We start from the raw sequence: 19145 nt of genomic DNA, 5'->3' as shown, positions 1-19145 counted from the left end.
TGTGGATACCCGCTTTGCACAGACTTCATTCTAATTCAAATGATGTGGAGGAAGCCTTTAAATTTAAATCCTCTAATATGTGTGCGAGTTTAGGGTGACATGTTACAATTTTGTCCCGTTCATTTATCAAGATATTTATGTTTTGAAATGCTGATTGAATCAGATGTTGTCATTCCTTAATTTGCCTCTGTGCGTTTCAGGAAAAGGTTGACTTAGTGCCCACATCACTGCAGCCTTGCTCACAGATCCAGGTGACGGACTCCTATTCTCCCTATTGGTTTTGACCCCTATTGTATGTTAACCCTCTGGGAGGGATTTTCTCAGCCCTGATCCTGCAGACATCAGATCTGCTATGAACCAGATCACAGCCCTGTCATTGTAGCATTATAACATCTTGGTTTTCCTTGATCACAAATTCCCGTTTCACTCTCTATAATGGAGACTCTGTGGCCTTGTTATTTGTAATGCATACTGTTAATATGTGTCCGGAAATAACGTTTAAAAAAAATACACCCGAGGAATGTGCACTGTAGCCTTTTTGTGGCCAATGAGATACACATTAAAGAGTTCCAAACCAATATGCCGGCCAGTGAGCTAGACTGTGGTTCCTCTAAGTTTGTCAGTTTCCATTGCCTGCCTGTCTGACTGCAGTGTTCTGTTCTCTACAGGATTCGCTAGGGCTGAGTAGCAGTAGCGCTGTGTCCACTCCCGAGACAGAGAGAAGGTAAGACCGTAGAGATACTGAAGCTGTTATTCTGTAGTCGTCAACGGTATTGTCTCCCCTTTGTGTGGAGTGTATCGTGTGCTATATTGTGATGTCCTTATTCTGTATGTAGTTAAATTGGTGTTGTCGATCAGTGAAGTAGGAAAGTCATAGCAGTCCCATACATTGTCTTCATGTCCTAGTGAAATTAGTTATGTCTTTCTATAAATTGACAAACTCCTGGGAGGTATTTGGGTGACTACAGAAGTGGTGTAAATTGCTGACCCACCCCAAAGAAACTAAAATGGTTAAGTCTCCAAACCTTACTTCATGATATATGTTCTAATTAATTCCAAGGCAATAACAAACATCTTTTTTTATGAATATAGTACAAAGTCATTGTTTATACACCTATTGAGGTGGAGGTCCCTAACCCTGATTCCTAAACACAATTCATGAATTTAGATGTTAAAGTAATTACACTTATTTCAATAGAACATCTTGAATTGTTATATTATATTTGAAAAAAACTGACCTAATAATAAGTAGTTTTGTATATTTTTAAGCATGTAAAAAAAAAAAAAGATATGCTTTCCTACCTTTTTGATGGCACTAGCGAAACACACCCATTAAAAGACTGTGCCTTAAGCTACACCCATACAATATCACCAGGTGATGGGATTGCACCCCTCTCCAGCATGGCCACATGGTGAGTAGTCTTATCTGCAAACATTGTGGAGAAAATTTGTGAGCAAGTTGCTAAACCTTCATGTCTTTTTAAGAGGTGTCCCCACCGAACATCTAATATTTCAAGAAATATGTAAAGTACGGTTTTGAGACAAAAATATATGTTTGCTGGGATGTACATCTGATACATTTAAGGCTAGCCAGGCATATGCTCGCTATGGGGATTCATTAAATGGATGCTTCAGGATTTTGGCAATGAAGCCCTTTTTTATTTAAGAAACGTGTTGGAAATTCCAAATGGTTTGCGTAGTCAACTTACACACAGCACTGACACACACACACAGTTACCCCACCCGACATGCCACCAGGGGTCTTTTCACAGTCCCCAGGCCCAGAACAAATTAAAGGAAACGTACAGTATTATACAGAGCCATGAGTGCATGGAACTCCATTACATCTTTTATAGCAAAGTGAACAGCAAACCTGGTTTAAAGAAAATAAAGCGACACCTCAAGGCGCAACGCCTCTCCCCATGTGACCTACTTGTTGTGTGTATGTACTGACGTGTGTTAACTGATAGATGCGCACACACACTACATCTTAATGTTTTTAAATGCATGCAAATTGTAAAGTCTTTTGTCTAATGTATTTTTGGTTATATGTCTGACCCCAGTAAGACTAGCTGTCGCTAATGGGGATCCTAATAAATCAAAATCCAATCTATTTCCCCTGAGAAAGACGAACTCGTGGATACCATTTTTATGTCTCTGCGTACAGTTTGAAGGATGTACATGGGAATTTAACCCGCAAAAGGTATTTTTATGTGTACTATGTCATTGTAACAGTGTAGGTTCTGTCCCTCTCTTCGCCCCAACCTGGGCTCGAACCAGGGACCCTTGCACACATCAACAACTGACACCCACGAAGCATCGTTACCCATCGCACCACAAAAGCCGCGGCCCTTGCAACGCAAGGGGAAACCCTACTTCAAGTCTCAGAGCGAGTGACGTCACTGATTGAAACGCTATTAGCGCGCACCACTGCTAACTAACTAGCCATTTCACATCGGTTACATCATCACGCACATCCTTTTATCCGCAACAAGTGAATTTGGTGGAAAAATGCGCATATTGTTTTTATGCAGATTTTAGAATATTTTCATTAAATCTGTCGCCAATTGGATGTAAACGTAGCTTATGATTGACTCTTGATTGTTAGTCCACTGTATTATTTTACATAATTTTTTTTATCTTAAATGTTCTACATTTAAACACACAGATAATTATTTATATGTTTGATTATTTTTGAATTATTGAAGGACAGGGACATCCATAAGGTGCCAACATGTCAAAGTACAGCGGACAGAGAGTTTAAAATGGACCCTGTGCAATATCAAGAATATCTGATATAGAAATAAATGCTAGAAGGAAGGAAGCGGGAAAGTAAGTCAAATTTCGTGAAATATTTATCCAAGAGGGCAGGAGTGAGAAGTCAGAGACGCAGACAGAAAGACATTGATTGTCTTTTATTGATTGTGATAATGATGTGAATCACATGTGCCCCATTCGATATGGAAGCAATTAAGTTCAATATGTATACGCCAGGTCACAACCGAAAGAAATGTCACTACCAACGCGGCTGATATTTTGCCACAAATAAGATGGGAAAAGTGACCATTTTTTTTAAATCAATCAACATAATTAGATGCGTAAGTAATTCAATCAATAGGTTGCAGATTCATTCATAAAATCAACATTGTTTAATTTTTCTCTGTAAAATATTCAATATTTCCCTAAATTACATTTTAAGGTTTTAAAGTCAGTTTAAAAGTCCTGTTTTTACTATTTAGTAAATGTTGTATGCTAATAAAATTAATCTGTAATCAAAAATGTATCAAAATTCACTACTGTGCATGGTCCTCCCTTTTATTGCAACTTTTCACTGTTTCAGTAGTGACACATTTAGTAGGATGGTGAGGAATTCAGGACAAGATTTAACATATGCAAAGTTGTAGTATTTAACACATACTGTATGTTTCCACCACTTCTGTAAAATGAGCCTCATAGGACAGGACAGTCAGTAAGACAGTCATTCCCTTTCATACATTATCCCCATAGGTTCTGTCTCAAATGGCACCCTATTCCCTATTTGGTGCACTTCTTTTGACCAAGGCCCCATAGGGTTCTCTCTGGTCAATAGGGTGCCATTTGGCACGCAGCCCCTAGTCAGCGCGAGGAAATGTTTCATACTTCCTGTCCTGATGACCTCCAGCCACCTTTTATGAAGTGTTCCTCTGCTAGTATACCAACAGGAAACGTCCTGTCCTTCCCCCTATTGTGTGTTTGGAGATGGTCATATTGTGAACGCAGGAGAATTAAGGGAGGAATCTGGGTAATGAGTAATAGCATAGTACTATACACTGAGTCAGCGGGTTGTCTGCAACACCAGATTTAAGTTTGTTTACTTGCCTAGTTCCACCTTAGCTTTAGCATTGTCAAGTGCAAAACAATGATTGAAGTAGTAACTCCTGTTAGCATGCTCTAAGAAGTATCCCAAATCACCTCAAAGTAACGTAACTTTATACAGTATGCTGGTTTTGAGTAGCCACCTCTGAGAATTGGTTCACTTCATAAACGACCAGAACATAAGAGCCTTGATTTCTACTAATCTTGCTGAGGGAAAGGTTGTACAGTACTGGGCTTGCTGTGACTTTAGGCAAGGCACCCTCTTGTGGCCACCTGTAGAACTGTGTCGATGGGGAATGATGGTTGTTGCTGATGCTAGAGACTATCAGCTGATGTCAGAGGAGAGAGATTGGGAGAGAGAGGGGTGTGAGAGAGAGTGAGGAGACAGACCGACAAGGTAAGACAGTGAAAGAGCAAGTGTGAGAGAGTTGGAGAGGGAGACAGAACAGCGATGGAGAGAGAGAGAAAAATTTGAGATGGTGATGTGGAGGCCACGTGAAGAGCTGTAGTGTTGAAGTGAGTGCAGTCAGTAAAACCCAGGCAGTCGGGGTGTGAAAAGCCTCTATTGTTGTTGAGAGAGCCTCAGTGATCTGACCTCTGTCCAGCAGACTGACAGCGTGATGTTTTCCCATCTGGACTGACCACTGGGAACGGCCCCACTAACACTGCACTGTACTGGCCGGGTCCAGTGGCACGAGGGACAGTGCACATTTGTGAGGGATACGGTAGTGCATATTTGTTAGGGACAGTGCACGCGTCTGTAATTCTTGAACAGGGACAGAGGGGTGTTTTGTTCGAAGACGGTACAGTAGGATAGCAGCAGTACAATGAAGAAAATTGCATTGGAAAACAGGTGAGATGATGATGATGATGATGTCTGTGACCGGACTCTGCATCTTTTTATTTCTTGGATTGTGTTGGGTTTTTTTGTGCCATCTGTCTTGTTTTTGATTCAATCTTGGTTTATTTTTAGGTTGTCCATGCATAAATCAAGTTCTGAGGATGCATCAGGGGGTATGTTTGTTTATTTTTTATCATCAGTTCTGTAGTTTGATGGGTCTAGGTCAAATATCATGTAATTACTTGACATTTTAAATTCTGTGTAACTACAAACACAACTGTTGTCATTGTGTCTGACTACAAATTTACTACAATAGTACCTCATTTGAAGATTGAACTTGGGACAGTTTTTGTTTTGATCACAATTGAGACACAATTTAATGTGTTATATTTTGGAATAACTACATATGCATAACTTAAAAAACCATCTACATATTTTGAAAGTTTGCTAAGGGTAGCCATTGTATGGGGCAGTGTGGTTTTTATCTGTTTTAAACCCTACTGTACCTCCTTGTTTAGGAAAATGGGACGGAAAGAGACAGAAAAATAAGTCATTCTGGCAGAATTTTCGGAAGTCGCAGAAAGGTGTCGTGCGGCAGACCACAAGAGGTATGTTTTTGTTTTGGAAACATCCTCCGTCTTTACCCAACATATTTCTGATCACACAAATCAGGGAACTGTGTCCCATTCTCACTGCATCTGTTTTTTTTGGATCTCATTTTGTATTTTTCATGTGTTTATTGAAAGGGACTGCTCTGAAATGAAGGAAAAACTGGTAAGGGGGATCGTGTATAGGAGTGAGTTGGGACTGGTATTCGATCCCACACGGCATGTGCTGGGGGCAGCGGTATGAATATAAACAAAACGTATTTGCAGATCTCCTGATATACCTGACCAATATTGAAAACTCAATGCCCCCTTTGCTAAAAATCTTTTCAGAATACAATATACAATATGCAAGATATACAAAACCTTGCAGAGAGCCTATCCAACTGACAATCTCTTAGAAAATATAAACTATTGGAACCAAGAACTATTGTTGGCATAAAATGGAGGGAAAGTTGGAGCTTAACTAACAAAATTACAGTTAACATAAATGTACCCTTAATACAGTACAAACTAATGTATAGAATTTCTTACACAAAATTCACAAATTCTACAGTACATTGGCAGAGTCATGTTTTAAGTGTAAAACTAATAAGACTCAATAATCCATGCTTTCTGGGAACGCTATAAAGTCGAAGTTGCGGGCGGAGTATTACATAACTATTACAATCTAAATGTACTCTTAATCTGTCTGCATACTTCAAGACATGGCATATGGGGCTGTAGTGAGATACCCGATGGGTTGGATGATTCTCTTCTAATCACTCATCTTGAGAAAACGTTTACTAAAAACTTAGAGTTCAATGAATCCGCCATCATTAACACAATGGAAAAATCAACCGATTTATTATTTCACTACTGAAAGTGCGTGGGCTATGGAGAGAAACAAAATGGTGCGGTTTCAGGCCATGTGGCAAACAATGCAGGCACTAGGGATGGTGTATGAGCATGTGGGTCTGGGCAGAAGAGATGTCGCCGTTGTTTGCGTTGAAGTTGTTGTTTGTATTTGGTGTGGGGGGGAAAAATAATACATTTAAATGTGATTTAAAAAAAGAAGTGTTTAGATGCACCATCTCATTTTCAATAGTGTAAAAAAAAATATGTAAAGAAATGCACACTATACTTAGTAACAATAATAATATGGCAACTACTGTCTAATAACAATGAAATAATAATACGCATTTTAAACTTACATTAACAAAAAGTTGTACAACTACTAATACAACTAAGTACCTATAATATATACAGTACATACATATTTGTAAATATCTACACGTTTCTATTAGTTAAAAACACAGTTTGTTCCTAACATTTGAAAAATACTTTTCTTAAATTCCCTGTGTTCTATTTACCAGGTGAGGACATAGGTTTTGTAGCCAGTGACATCACTATGAGTGATGAGGAGCGCATCCAGCTGATGATGATGGTCAAGGAGAAGATGATAAGCGTGGAGGAGGCCTTGGCAAGGGTATGATGATGTCACTTCCTGTCTTCCTACTGTATGATGTAGTTTCCTCCAGATACTGTACTGGATCTCTTTTCTCAGGATGTACTGTAGGCGTCCTCTGCAATTACTGGATATTGAGCATCTCAGTAGGATTTATAACGAGGGAATACAAGTCTGATTTGATCACGTATTTATTGTGCTTCTTTAGCTCTTATAGTGCCATATTGGATACTTATGGAGTCTCCTTCTCCTCTCTTCTCTCCCCTCTCTTCCTCACAGCTGAAAGAGTTTGAGACCCAGAGCAGGCAGAACTGCAGCACTGTTCTTACAGAATGGCATGATGCTCCCAGTCCAACCCTGAACGAGTCCTCCAACTGCAATGTAAGTGTCGCTGATAACTCATGGATATAAGTGTTGTCACTCTGTATGGATTTGGTGTATACCGTATGAGCACATCGTTCTGCCATCTAACAAGGCTAGTGAGGTGTTTATGCCCCCCTCTGTCTCTCTGTGTGTGTGTAACCTGCAACCTGCCCACTCCAGGCCCTTTCCCAACAGGCAGTCCTCTATTCATCCCAGTCAAAGCACCTGCTTAACCCCCTATTGTGTTGCTGTGAGTGGGTAGATTCAGCACTGTGCTGTGTTATGCAGGCCACAGCTCTTTTCTGCATGGTTGGGGTGATTAGGGGGCTCAGGTCCAGCCCACATATTTCAGATTCATCTGGATGGCCTCACTCTGTTTCTCGCTCTGTCATCTCTTCACACGGCCGTTTTCTCTATCCTCCCACTGTCACTTTAAAAAAATATATATATGTATAAACCTAATTCTCTGTTTGTAGTGTATCCCCATCAAAACCAAAGTGTTTGCACTTTTGAGCTTTAAATTGATGCGCATTTTCCTGGAGACTTCACTTGTTTTCCTGCTAGTTCTTGGCTCCATGTTGCAGCTACAGCTTCTGACTTCAACTTTATCTTCCAATTATTAGAAAATACTTTGAACTGTTCTTTATCATTCTTTGAGTTTGCTCATGAAGAATTTACAACTATAGTTCTGTAAATAATAGAGTACTCTCTCAAACATTTTTAATCTCATCTCTTTTTCTTTTGCCAAGATGAAACCTGCTCTAGACAGGCAGAATGGGCATTATATTTAATGGTTCAAGATGCTATGCGTACTGTGATGTAGCCTGTATGAACGCCCCTGAATCAGGTGTATATTTTATCTCACCAAGATGAGATGATCTGTGACAAGATGAGCCCATGTGGTCAGATGTCTGCTAGGCTATATTTAAGAAATGATAACCATGGTTTCTTTTTCTCCTCTGGCCCACAGCTGTAGCTTTCACATATGGTTTCTTTCTCACTAACTCTGGTGAGCTGTAGCACATTCAGTGAGTCATCATAAGCATATAAAAATGACGTGGGAAAGCGGCAGATTTTATAGCTGTGGCGCGCTGAACTATTGATCCACTGTGAATAAACTGATGGTTTTGTTCTGACCACTGTCCCAGGCACTACATATGAGATGATATTTTGGTCTGACACTTCTAACTGCTCTGACCTTTTTTCATGTAGATGGGGTATTCCAGCTTGCAAACCTTTTTGTTTTCTAGCACAAACCTCTGAGTCAAACAGGCCGACCACAGTGCCTATACATAAACTGCAGGTCTACACTCTGGTTTGATACTTTGTTATTTATATTGAGGTCATATGCTGCATGCAGTCTCTACCTTAACAATAATAGAGCAATGTTCCCATTATGCATTTCTCGGAAAGGGTGAAGAATCCTACTAATACTAACTTTACTTATAAACATTCAAATGTACATTATTTTCACAGGTTCCATTTTCCTAGTTTTAAGGCTTCAGAGCTACTGACTGACTCTTTATCATCCTTACCACCTTTTAACTGGGTCTCCTCTCCTTCCAACCCGGTTCGTCTGTTATCTTCAGTCATGTGAGCAGTCGGATGGTGAACAGGAGGAGTCCGGGACGTTCAGACGGCTCCATAAGCTGGTCAGCTCCAGTCGTAGGGTCCGCAAGAAACTCCTCAGAATCGACGAGTCCAAGAAGCCTGGGTCTGACGGTGAGACGGGTCACTGCAGGAGTGTTATGACAAGCCCAAACACTCTTAGTCCCCATAGGAGAACCCTATTGAGAACCCTATGTGGAAAGGGTTCTACCTGGAACCAAAAGGGGTTCTTCAAAGGGTTCTCCTATAGGGAAAGCCAAATAACCTTTTTTGGTTCTTGATGGCACCTTTTTTTCAACAAGTGTAGGGTGAAGATTAGGGCAAGACCATAGTGCACCAGATATGATTTGGACAAGTCCCATTAGGATCCAGATGTGAACCTTTAAATAGTCTGTAGTCAATACCCAACAAACTATGTTGTTGTTCTCTAGAGGTCTTCACTTGGCTTGTTTAAAAAAAAGACTACTACTACTAATCCAAGTTGAGTTGTCATCCATTACACATCACATTGTCTTGCGATTCCCTGACTCTGCCACAAACCCGTCCTTACTCCTGTCACCTCCCCTGTCCCTCCCAGAGTCTCTGAGTATGGTCGGGCCTGTCCTGGGTGATGCCATGTCCTCTCTGTCCCTGTACTCTGGGGTTCAGAAGAAGCTGTCTGGCGGGTGTCACCACGATGACTCCCTGTCCTCCGCCTTGCGCGACCAGCTGACTTATGACCTTCGAGACTCGGACAGCCTGACCACCTCCCCCTCCTCCTCCTCCTTGGACACCTGCAGCAGCAACACACACACCCACAGCCTGGATACAGTCTCCAGCACCAGCCAGCGACTGTCCACAGCCTTCAGTAAGACAGGTGAAGAAAGTCACAATTTTCTTCTTCTATGAAGATGTGTTGCTATGACAAAATTGAAACTAAGCTTCAATTGCTACTTATATCCCAGTTATTTTTTTATGTGATCTATTTTTGGTTCCTAGCAACCTTCATTTGTTTAAGCAAGATGATAAGAGTTGAGCACGTTCTCTCCTTTTACCTGATGATGCAGGAGGATCCAGCCCAGCCTGTAGCCCAGGGAGATACCAGGACACAGGCCCCAGTGGCGACGTGAGGGCCGGGGGTAGTGGTTCCTCCCTGTCAGAGATAGAGGTTGGTGGTGGAGAGGATGGACCCAGGATGGCCCGGTCAGTCACGGATGGAGAGATCAGGAGAGTAATCGGCCCACTCAGCTACCATGGGGTGAGTAATGTTTGGCCGGATCCCAAATGGCAACCTATTCCCTATATAGTGCACTACCCACATGGCTCTGGTCAAAAGCAGAACACTATATAGGGTGCCGTTTAGGAATTAGTGTATGCACTGTGTAGTTTCTATATATTTAGTCAGGGACAGTTTAGCCTGGGTGCCAGTCTGTTTCTGCTCCCTTGCCAACTCCTTATGGAATTGTAATGTTTGGCTTGACAATGACGGCAATTGAGTTGGCATGAGCACAAACAGATCTGGGACCAGGCTAGGACCGGTTGGATGTTCACTCAGTCCAAAACTATCGTCACAATGAACCACACTGTCGTATGTGCTTGATTGATGAACCTGTCAATATCTCCATTTGGAAGTGATAGTTTTAAGGTGGTTTATTGATTTCCTCCTTTGTTTCACAGAGAACCTGTAGCTTTGGTGGGTTTGATCTGACCAACCGGACTCTGCACATGGTCACCGGAGATCAGGACCTCACTGTAAGTAGTTTAACAATCATTTGAATCATTGAGTTGGGTTTTTTTGTTTTCCAATGCTTTTGTTTCCAGACCTCCCATACTTCATACTAATTTTAGAGCAAAGATGGGGATGCCAGTGTGAAAGGCGTAGTCAAGTCTCCACAGACGAACCATCGAATCTCTTTGGGCAAGAAAGTGAAGTCAGTGAAAGAAACCATGAGAAAACGCATCTCAAAGAGATACCACTGCGCTCTCTCTGAACAGGTACGTCAGACTTGACGCAAATCGTATGCAAAATGACCCAGTGGTCAAACCGTACTGACAATCTAGCTCGTGTCCCTGGTGGCAATTCGTTGGACTTGGTTCATGATGATTGATAGATTAAGCTGGAGGGAACGTGTAGTAACCATGTAATAAACCTGTAGTTTCGTCTTCTTGCCTTCCAGTTAAGCCCAGACCGTATGTCCAGCGGGCCCCAGTCCCCCCACAGCCACACAGACACAGACTCACTGGAGAAACCCAAGCTGAAGGCTGGAGGCTCAGTGGAGAGCCTGAGGAGCTCCCTCAGCGGACAGAGCTCCATGAGTAAGTACCACCTGTGTTTGGGGGTAGGTGTGGGGGTCTGTCTGGGTCCACATTTATTTGTCTTGTATGTGGCCTATATTCAGCTTAATTCCAAAGTGAACCTGTTATTTACAGTGACTGGCACGCAGAACAGACAACTCTTGCATGTTCATTTTCCATAGAATTTGATGTGGTTTAGATCCTTTGAATGACCCTCTCATCTCTTGTTGTTTGCAGGTGGTCAGACAGTGGGCACCACAGACTCCTCCAACAGCAACAGAGAGAGTGTGAAGTCTGAGGATGGAGAGGAGGATGAACTTCCCTACAGAGGACCCTTCTGTGGTCGAGCTATGGTGCACACTGACTTCACCCCCAGCCCCTACGACACTGACTCTCTCAAACTGAAGGTAATGCACCCACACACATACACGTGTGTGTGTGTGTGTGTGTGTGTGTGTGTGTGTGTGTGTGTGTATATACATGTGTATACATGTGTATGTGTGTATATATACGTGTGTATAGTGAGGGGAAAAAAGTAGTTGATCCCCTGCTGATTTTGTACGTTTGCCCACTGACAAAGAAATGATCAGTCTATAATTTTAATGGTAGGTTTATTTCAACAGTGAGAGACAGAATAACAACAAAATATCCAGAAAAACGCATGTCAAAAATGTTATAAAATGATTTGCATTTTAATGAGGAAAATAAGTATTTGAACCCTCTGCAAAACATGACCTAGCCCTTGTTGGCAATCACAGAGGTCAGATGTTTCTTGTAGTTGGCCACCAGGTTTGCACACATCTCAGGAGGGATTTTGTCCCACTCCTCTTTGCAGATCTTCTCCAAGTCATTAAGGTTTCGAGGCTGACGTTTGGCAACTCGAACCTTCAGCTCCCTCCACAGATTTTCTATGGGATTAAGGTCTGGAGTCTGGCTAGGCCACTCCAGGACCTTAATGTGCTTCGTCTTGAGCCACTCCTTTGTTGCCTTGGCCGTGTGTTTTGGGTCATTGTCATGCTGGAATACCCATCCACAACCAATTTTCAATGCCCTGGCTGAGGGAAGGAGGTTCTCACCCAAGATTTGACGGTACATGGCCCCGTCCATTGTCCCTTTGATGCGGTGAAGCTGTCCTGTCACCTTAGCAGAAAAACACCCCCAAAGCATAATGTTTCCACCTCCATGTTTGACGGTGGGGATGGTGTTCTTGGGGTAATAGGCAGCATTCCTTTTCCTCCAAACACGGCGAGTTGAGTTGATGCCAAAGAGCTCCATTTGGTCTCATCTGACCACAACACTTTCCCCCAATTGTCCTCTGAATCATTCAGATGTTCACTGGCAAACTTCAGACGGGCATGTATATGTGCTTTCTTGAGCAGGGGGACCTTGCGGGCGCTGCAGGATTTCAGTCCTTCACGGCGTAGTGTGTTACCAATTGCTTTCTTGGTGACTATGGTCCCAGCTGCCTTGATCATTGACAAGATCCTCCCGTGTAGTTCTGGGCTGATTCCTCACCGTTCTCATGATCATTGCAACTCCACGAGGTGAGATCTTGCATGGAGCCCCAGGCCGAGGGAGATTGACCGTTCTTTTGTGTTTCTTCCATTTGCGAATAATCGCACCAACTGTTGTCACCTTCTCACCAAGCTGCTTGGCGATGGTCTTGTAGCCCAGTCCAGCCTTGTGTAGGTCTACAATCTTGTCCCTGACATCCTTGGAGAACTCTTTGGTCTTGGCCATGGTGGAGAGTTTGGAATCTGATTGATTGATTGCTTCTGTGGACAGGTGTCTTTTATACAGGTAACAAACTGAGATTAGGAGCACTCCCTTTAAGAGTGTGCTCCTAATCTCAGCTCGTTACCTGTATAAAAGACAACTGGGAGCCAGAAATCTTTCTGATTGAGAGGGGGTCAAATACTTATTTCCCTCATTAAAATGCAAATCAATTTATAACATTTTTGACATGTGTTTTTCTGGATTTTTTTTGTTATTCTGTCTCTCACTGTTGAAATAAACCTACCATTAAAATAACAGACTGATCATTTCTTTGTCAGTGGGCAAACGTACAAAATCAGCAGGGGATCAAATACTTTTTTCCCTCACTGTATATGTGTATATATATATATATATATATGTGTGTGTGTGTGTGTGTATGCATGTGTATCTCATTATCCAAATGGACCAATCACAGTATTTGTTCTTGTTTTGCAGAGAGGTGATGTGATTGACATCATCAGCAAGCCTCCAATGGGGACGTGGATGGGCCTGCTGAACAGTAAGGTGGGAACATTTAAGTTCATCTACGTGGACGTTCTGGCTGAGGAGGAAGACAAACCTAAACACACCCGACGGAGGAGGAAGGGACGGCAGCCCAAACCCACCTCTGTAGAGGAACTCCTGGAGCGCATCAACCTCAAAGTAATGACTCGACTTGAACAATATAAACACAGACAAACTCACACACTCAACCTCGTAGTAACAACCCTACAGTAATTGTAGAAACTCACACACTTGAATGCTGTTAATATCCTCCTCCTTTTGTGATATATAGAGTTCAAGTCGGAAATGTACATACACTTAGGTTGGAGTCATTAAAACTCGTTTTTCAACCACTCCACAAATATCTTGTTAACAAACTATAGTTTTGGAAAGTCGGTTAGGACATCTACTTCGTGCATGACAAAAGTAATTTTTCCAACAATTGTTTACTGACGGATTATTTCACTTATAATTCACTGTATCACAGTTCCAGCGGGTCAGAAGATTACAAACACTAAGTTGACTGTGCCTTTAAACAGCTTGGAAAATTCCAGAAAATGATGTCATGGCTTTAGAAGCTTCTGATAGGCTAAATGACATAATTTGAGTCAATTGGAGGTGTACCTGTGGATGTATTTCAAGACCAACAGTTGAAGTCAGAAGTTTACATACACCTTAGCCAAATACATTTAAACTCGTTTTTTCACAATTCCTAATATTTGATCCTAGTAAAAATTCCCTGTCTTAGGTCAGTTATGATCACTGCTTTATTTTAAGAATGTGAAATAATAGTAGAGAATTATTTATTTAAGCTTTTATTTCTTTCATCACATTCCCAGTGGGTCAGAGGGTTACATACACTCAATCAGTATTTGGTAGCATTGCCTTTAAATTGTTTAACTTGGGTCAAACATTTTGGGTATGCCTTCCACAAGCTTCCCACAATAAATTGGGTGAATTTTGTCCCATTCCTCCTGACAGAGCTGGTGTAACTGAGTCAGGTTTGTAGGCCTCCTTGCTCGCACACGCTTTTTCAGTTCTGCCCACAAATTTTCTATAGGATTGAGGTCAGGGCTTTGTGATGGCCACTCCAATACCTTGACTTTGTTGTCCTTAAGCCATTTTGCCACAAATACATGAAACAAAAATAGAACTGTTTGGCCATAATGACCATCGTTATGTTTGGATGAAAAGGGGGGAGGCTTGCAAGCCGAAGAACACCATCCTAACCGCGAAACACGGCGGTGGCAGCATCATGTTGTGAGGGTGCTTTGCTGCAGGAGGGACTGGTGCGCTTCACAAAATAGATGGCATCATGAGGGTATATTGAAGCAACATCTCCAGACATCAGACAGGAAGTTAAAGCTTGGTCGCAAATGGGTCTTCCAAAAGGACAATGACCCCAAGCATACTTCCAAAGTTGTGGCAAAATGGCTTAAGGACAATAAAATCAAGGTATTGGAGTGGCCATCACAAAGCCCTGAGCTCAATCCCATAGAAAATTTGTGGGCAGAACTGAAAAAGCGTACAACATGATCCAGAAATGTGTCAAATGTTTCCATTTAAATACACATCCAAGGAGGCCTACAAACCTGACTCAGTTACATCAGCTCTGTCAGGAGGAATGGGACAAAATTCACCCAACTTATTGTGGGAAGCTTGTGGAAGGCTACCCAAAACGTTTGACCCAAGCTAAACAATTTAAAGGCATTGCTACCAAATACTAATTGAGTATATGTAAACTTCTGACCCACTGGGAATGTGATGAAAGAAATAAAAGCTGAAATAAATCATTCTCTCTACTATTATTCTGACATTTCACATTCTTAAAATGAAGCGGTGATCCTAACTGACCTAAGACAGGGAATTGTTACTAGGATTAAATGTCAGGAATTGTGAAAAACTGAGTTTAAATGTATTTGGCTAAGGTGTGGTGTGTGTGTGTGTGTGTGTGTGTGTGTGTGTGTGTGTGTGTGGACTACGTGACCAAAGCCTTCCCCTATCCTTTACCCCAGGAGCACCTACCCACTTTCCTCTTCAATGGCTATGAGGACCTGGATACCTTTAAGCTTCTGGAAGAGGAGGATCTAGACGAGCTTGACATCGGAGACCCTCAACACAGGGCTGTGCTGCTCACTGCTGTGGAGCTTCTGCAGGAGTACGACGGTTAGTACACACATTGATAGACACACGCACACAGAAACACACACGCACATAGACACCAGAGGATGCTGGTGGGAGGAGCAATAAGAGGACGGGCTCGTTGTAATGGAATAAATGGAACGTTTTCAAACATGGAAACCACGTTTGACTCTGTCCCGTTGACGTCCCTCTGCTGGTGTTGTTGTGCCCTACAGGTAGCAGCGACCCGGACCGTAGCAGCCAGACAGGGGGTTCTCAGGAGAAGCTGTTACTGGACCGCCGGGGCCTACTGGGGGACTCCCCACGAGACTCTGGCTGCTACGAGAGCAACGAGAATCTGGAGAACGGTAACGACAGCCTGACTCGACTCTGACTCTCCTCTTCTTCATCCTCTTCTTGCTGCCATGGGTCTTCTCCAACCACCTCATTCTCTATCTAAAGGCTATGGGCTCCTAATTCTGGACTGATTTTGGATCAGTTTTGCCTTTTAGATCTTATGAATACGATTATATAGACAGCAGGGGGACCTGATCAGCACTCTTACGCAGAGCTTTTTGAATACAGGCACTGATCTTCTGATCTTCTGACTCTTTATTTTTTGGTTCCAAAAATGTATTTTCCCTTCATTGAAAATGGGGGAGAACTGAACTGATCAGATGGTATCTATCTCTGCCAGTGTAGAAAAGACAGGGAGAGGACAGCTAACTCTTTTACACTCAGTAACTCAATTATTTTCAGAGACCTGTACTACTGTATGTGTTCTGTAGGGCTGTTTCTAGACCTATACAGGAGGAGTTCTGTCTTAGTATACTGCGTGATGGTGGTTTTGCATTTGCTGAAAATGGTGACTGTTGAACCAAAGGTGTGACGATAAGCTGTAGTTTAAAAATAAATACTTGTCAGTACTACTTACATATTTACTGTGAAAGCTTGCTTTATTTGATAACTATACCATTGTTATTGTGGTTGTTTGCTTTGGGTTTAGTCTTTAAAATAATGTATAACAAAGAATGGTGCTGATTTTTGTAGGCTGTTGTGAATGTCAACAGCCTCGGTGGAGAGTTTGACGTCAGAGTATTTTCCACACTTGTATATTTCTCTCTAGATTTTTGCTGTTTTTGTGTGTATATTTTTCTAGTTCAGAACCATATGTTGCACAATATTTTATGATGTGCTTAAATACAGACCTGCATTATGCAAATAATTTAAGATTTACTAAAATGGTTCAATTATACTTGGGGGCGCAACATTTTTTGTTCAACAATAATTGTGGGCGCATCAAAATGCATAGTTGTAACTGAAACAAATTATTAAAATGTCTAAGATATAAGCTGTGTATTAGAGTTGAGGAAACCTTCAAATCTGTGTTAAATACAGTTCATTGCAATCTTCCATAGCACTTCTGATGCTAGGAGTAATACTGGCTGAGATATTTTAGGTCAAGTCCCAAATGGCACCCTTTTCCTTTTGACCAAGGCCCATAGTGCACTACATAGGTAATAGGGTGCCCATTGGGACATAACGACAGTCTTTGAGCAGTTCTGAAGTGTGCCACTGTCCGAGTGAGAGCCCGGGGATGGAATAAACTACTCAGTGGTGTACTAGACCGGCCTGTCTACCTGCTTATTTCTGCCTCCTTTCATTTCACTCACCATCAATTCCTACCGGACAACCATTGTATACCAGTCAATTTTCACAATTCAATAAATACTCTTCTTTTTTGATTTTCTGTTCCTCATGTATTTCTATTTTCCTCTGGAAAGCGCTTCATATAATAAAGTAAGTAACAAATGATGTGCATTATGCACACACCTGTACCTGTTTGTTTCAGGAGGGAGGGGCAAAAAGACGTCTTCTTCCATGAGCAGGTCCTCGTCTGGTTTTCAATCCAGTCACCTCCCATCCCCAGAGTCCCCCAGCCTCCCCCTCACCCCGACCCACCTCAGCCTCCCCCTGATCCACCCCAGCAAGACCACCTTACAGACCAGACCAGAGCACCAGTCCACTACCTTACCATCTCTAGGAGCCTCCATGACCAGCTGCTACCTTCTGAGCCCAGGCAGGAGCCAGAGCCATCACAGTCACACCCACAGAGCCATGCCACTGAGGAGCTGGAGCTGTGATAACCTGGGCCCGGCAGGTAAGCCTACTCCCACAGCCCTGGGGCTGCTCCCCCTGGGGGAGCTTCACTCAGACCAGGGCCTCCACACCACTGAGCTCCACACCCTGGAAGACATGAAGCCAGCTCATACCACCATGTCCAATGCTAAGGGACAGGGATACCCGACACAAGAGGAGGCCCTACAGCAGTTGTTGACACACTCTGAAGGATCTTTCCTGCCCTCACAACCACTGCTCCCCTCACCTTGTAGTGTTCTGTCTGATACGTTAGAGTTGGACATGGGAGTTCCCAGGTTAACAGACCTCCTTCCATACACACACCTCAAAATATCCACTCCAGCACCAGGACGTAGGCCCAAGCATCGTTCAGCCAAGCCTTTCCTGTCAAACCCATGTATACCATCATCACCCCCAGCAATGACCAGTGACGGTGGTAGTGCCTATAAACTCTTCTCTTTAGATGGCACCTCTTTAAAGGATGAAGTTATTACAGAGACAACAACCCAACCGTGCAGCTCAGACCTGGCAACCCAAACCTGTATCTCAGACTGTGACCTTGCAGACTATCCTCTCCAGTCTGAAGCCCACAGGACGCAGCCTGCTGGGGGAATGGAAACTATGCCTGTCAGGTCGGTCAACCTGGGACCCCTCCTGGAGGAAAGACTGGAGTCCGAGGGGATAGATCTGACAGCGGAGCCCTTCTCTGACAAGGTACGCTCTCACCACAATTATACAGTACTGGTAGTAGTACTATGCTCATGCAGTACTAAGAAGTACTCGGGGGGGGGGGGGGCTAAGTAGCACTATGTTCACTCAGGATTAAGCAGCAGTACTATGCTCATAACATTTCAATGTGTTAATGTAAGTACTGTGTTCAGTTACATAAGGTATCCACAGTGCTGTCTACATGCAAAAGGGTACACAACACATTCACTGGTCTCCTCACAAATGGCACCCTATTCCCTATATAGTGCACTACTTTTGGCCAGTGCCCATAGGGCTCTGATCAAAAGTAGTGCACTATATAGGCAATAGGGTCTCATTTGGGACGGACCCACAATGTTGCCCCTTTAAGCCCAGTGTTTCACTCTGACCCATCTCCACCTGCAGTATGGTCGCTATGGAATCCCCCAGTCTCTGGTCCAGAGGTACGCCACTGACCTGAACCAGCCTCTAACAGAGATCATGTATGCCATGGACCTGCTCAGACTCACACAGCTCCGCAAGCAGCAGCGCATGGCAGTGAGTGACCTTCTATACTACTACAGTCTTAATTTATTCCTTCTTTAGAACATTTAAATAAGTTCAGGGTAGCATTATCTTCATGACAATGCTCTAAATGGCTTTTCCTATCCTCCATACCCCCAGGTGTGTCAAAAGCCACAGACCCTAGCGCTTGGACTAACAGCAGTGACTGACGACTGACACACACATCATTTACTGCAGCTTACTGGGTTTCCTATCAAGGGTTCATATCAAGTAATTTACCTTTGATTCTAAACTATTATGAACATTTTTAAGCGATCATGTTAATAGTGTACATGAAATACTGCGACTGACTACTGATTATTATTTTTTTCTTCATTTAAATATTGTATAAGGTTGAGTGCCATTAAAGCAATACAAAACA

At 42.7% G+C, this 19145-nt stretch overlaps 1 protein-coding gene across 3 annotated transcripts in view; it reads left to right on the top strand.

The window, feature by feature from the left end:
* Window positions 1–19145, top strand: part of sash1b (SAM and SH3 domain containing 1b) — a 91730-nt gene extending 72585 nt beyond the window's left edge. For 2 of the 3 annotated variants that reach the window (XM_014197193.2, XM_014197203.2), the window contains exons 3-21: window positions 201–251; window positions 669–724; window positions 4829–4869; window positions 5215–5304; window positions 6657–6769; window positions 7028–7129; window positions 8701–8833; window positions 9297–9575; window positions 9766–9956; window positions 10376–10450; window positions 10547–10693; window positions 10876–11014; window positions 11231–11400; window positions 13205–13411; window positions 15268–15418; window positions 15610–15741; window positions 17226–18226; window positions 18626–18757; window positions 18884–19145. In XM_014197193.2, coding sequence (XP_014052668.2) covers window positions 201–251; window positions 669–724; window positions 4829–4869; window positions 5215–5304; window positions 6657–6769; window positions 7028–7129; window positions 8701–8833; window positions 9297–9575; window positions 9766–9956; window positions 10376–10450; window positions 10547–10693; window positions 10876–11014; window positions 11231–11400; window positions 13205–13411; window positions 15268–15418; window positions 15610–15741; window positions 17226–18226; window positions 18626–18757; window positions 18884–18940 — 3267 coding nt within the window. In that variant the 3' untranslated portion in view covers window positions 18941–19145. Of the gene's footprint in view, window positions 1–200; window positions 252–668; window positions 725–2618; window positions 4709–4828; window positions 4870–5214; window positions 5305–6656; window positions 6770–7027; window positions 7130–8700; window positions 8834–9296; window positions 9576–9765; window positions 9957–10375; window positions 10451–10546; window positions 10694–10875; window positions 11015–11230; window positions 11401–13204; window positions 13412–15267; window positions 15419–15609; window positions 15742–17225; window positions 18227–18625; window positions 18758–18883 lie in introns of those variants that run through there. The other variant, XM_014197213.2, reaches the window with a different exon arrangement.

Source organism: Salmo salar, chromosome ssa01 (genome assembly GCF_905237065.1).
Source record: "Salmo salar chromosome ssa01, Ssal_v3.1, whole genome shotgun sequence".
Classification (NCBI taxonomy): domain Eukaryota; kingdom Metazoa; phylum Chordata; class Actinopteri; order Salmoniformes; family Salmonidae; genus Salmo; species Salmo salar.
The sequence above is the reverse complement of the archived record's forward strand: the minus strand, read 5'-3'. Positions and strand labels throughout refer to the sequence as shown.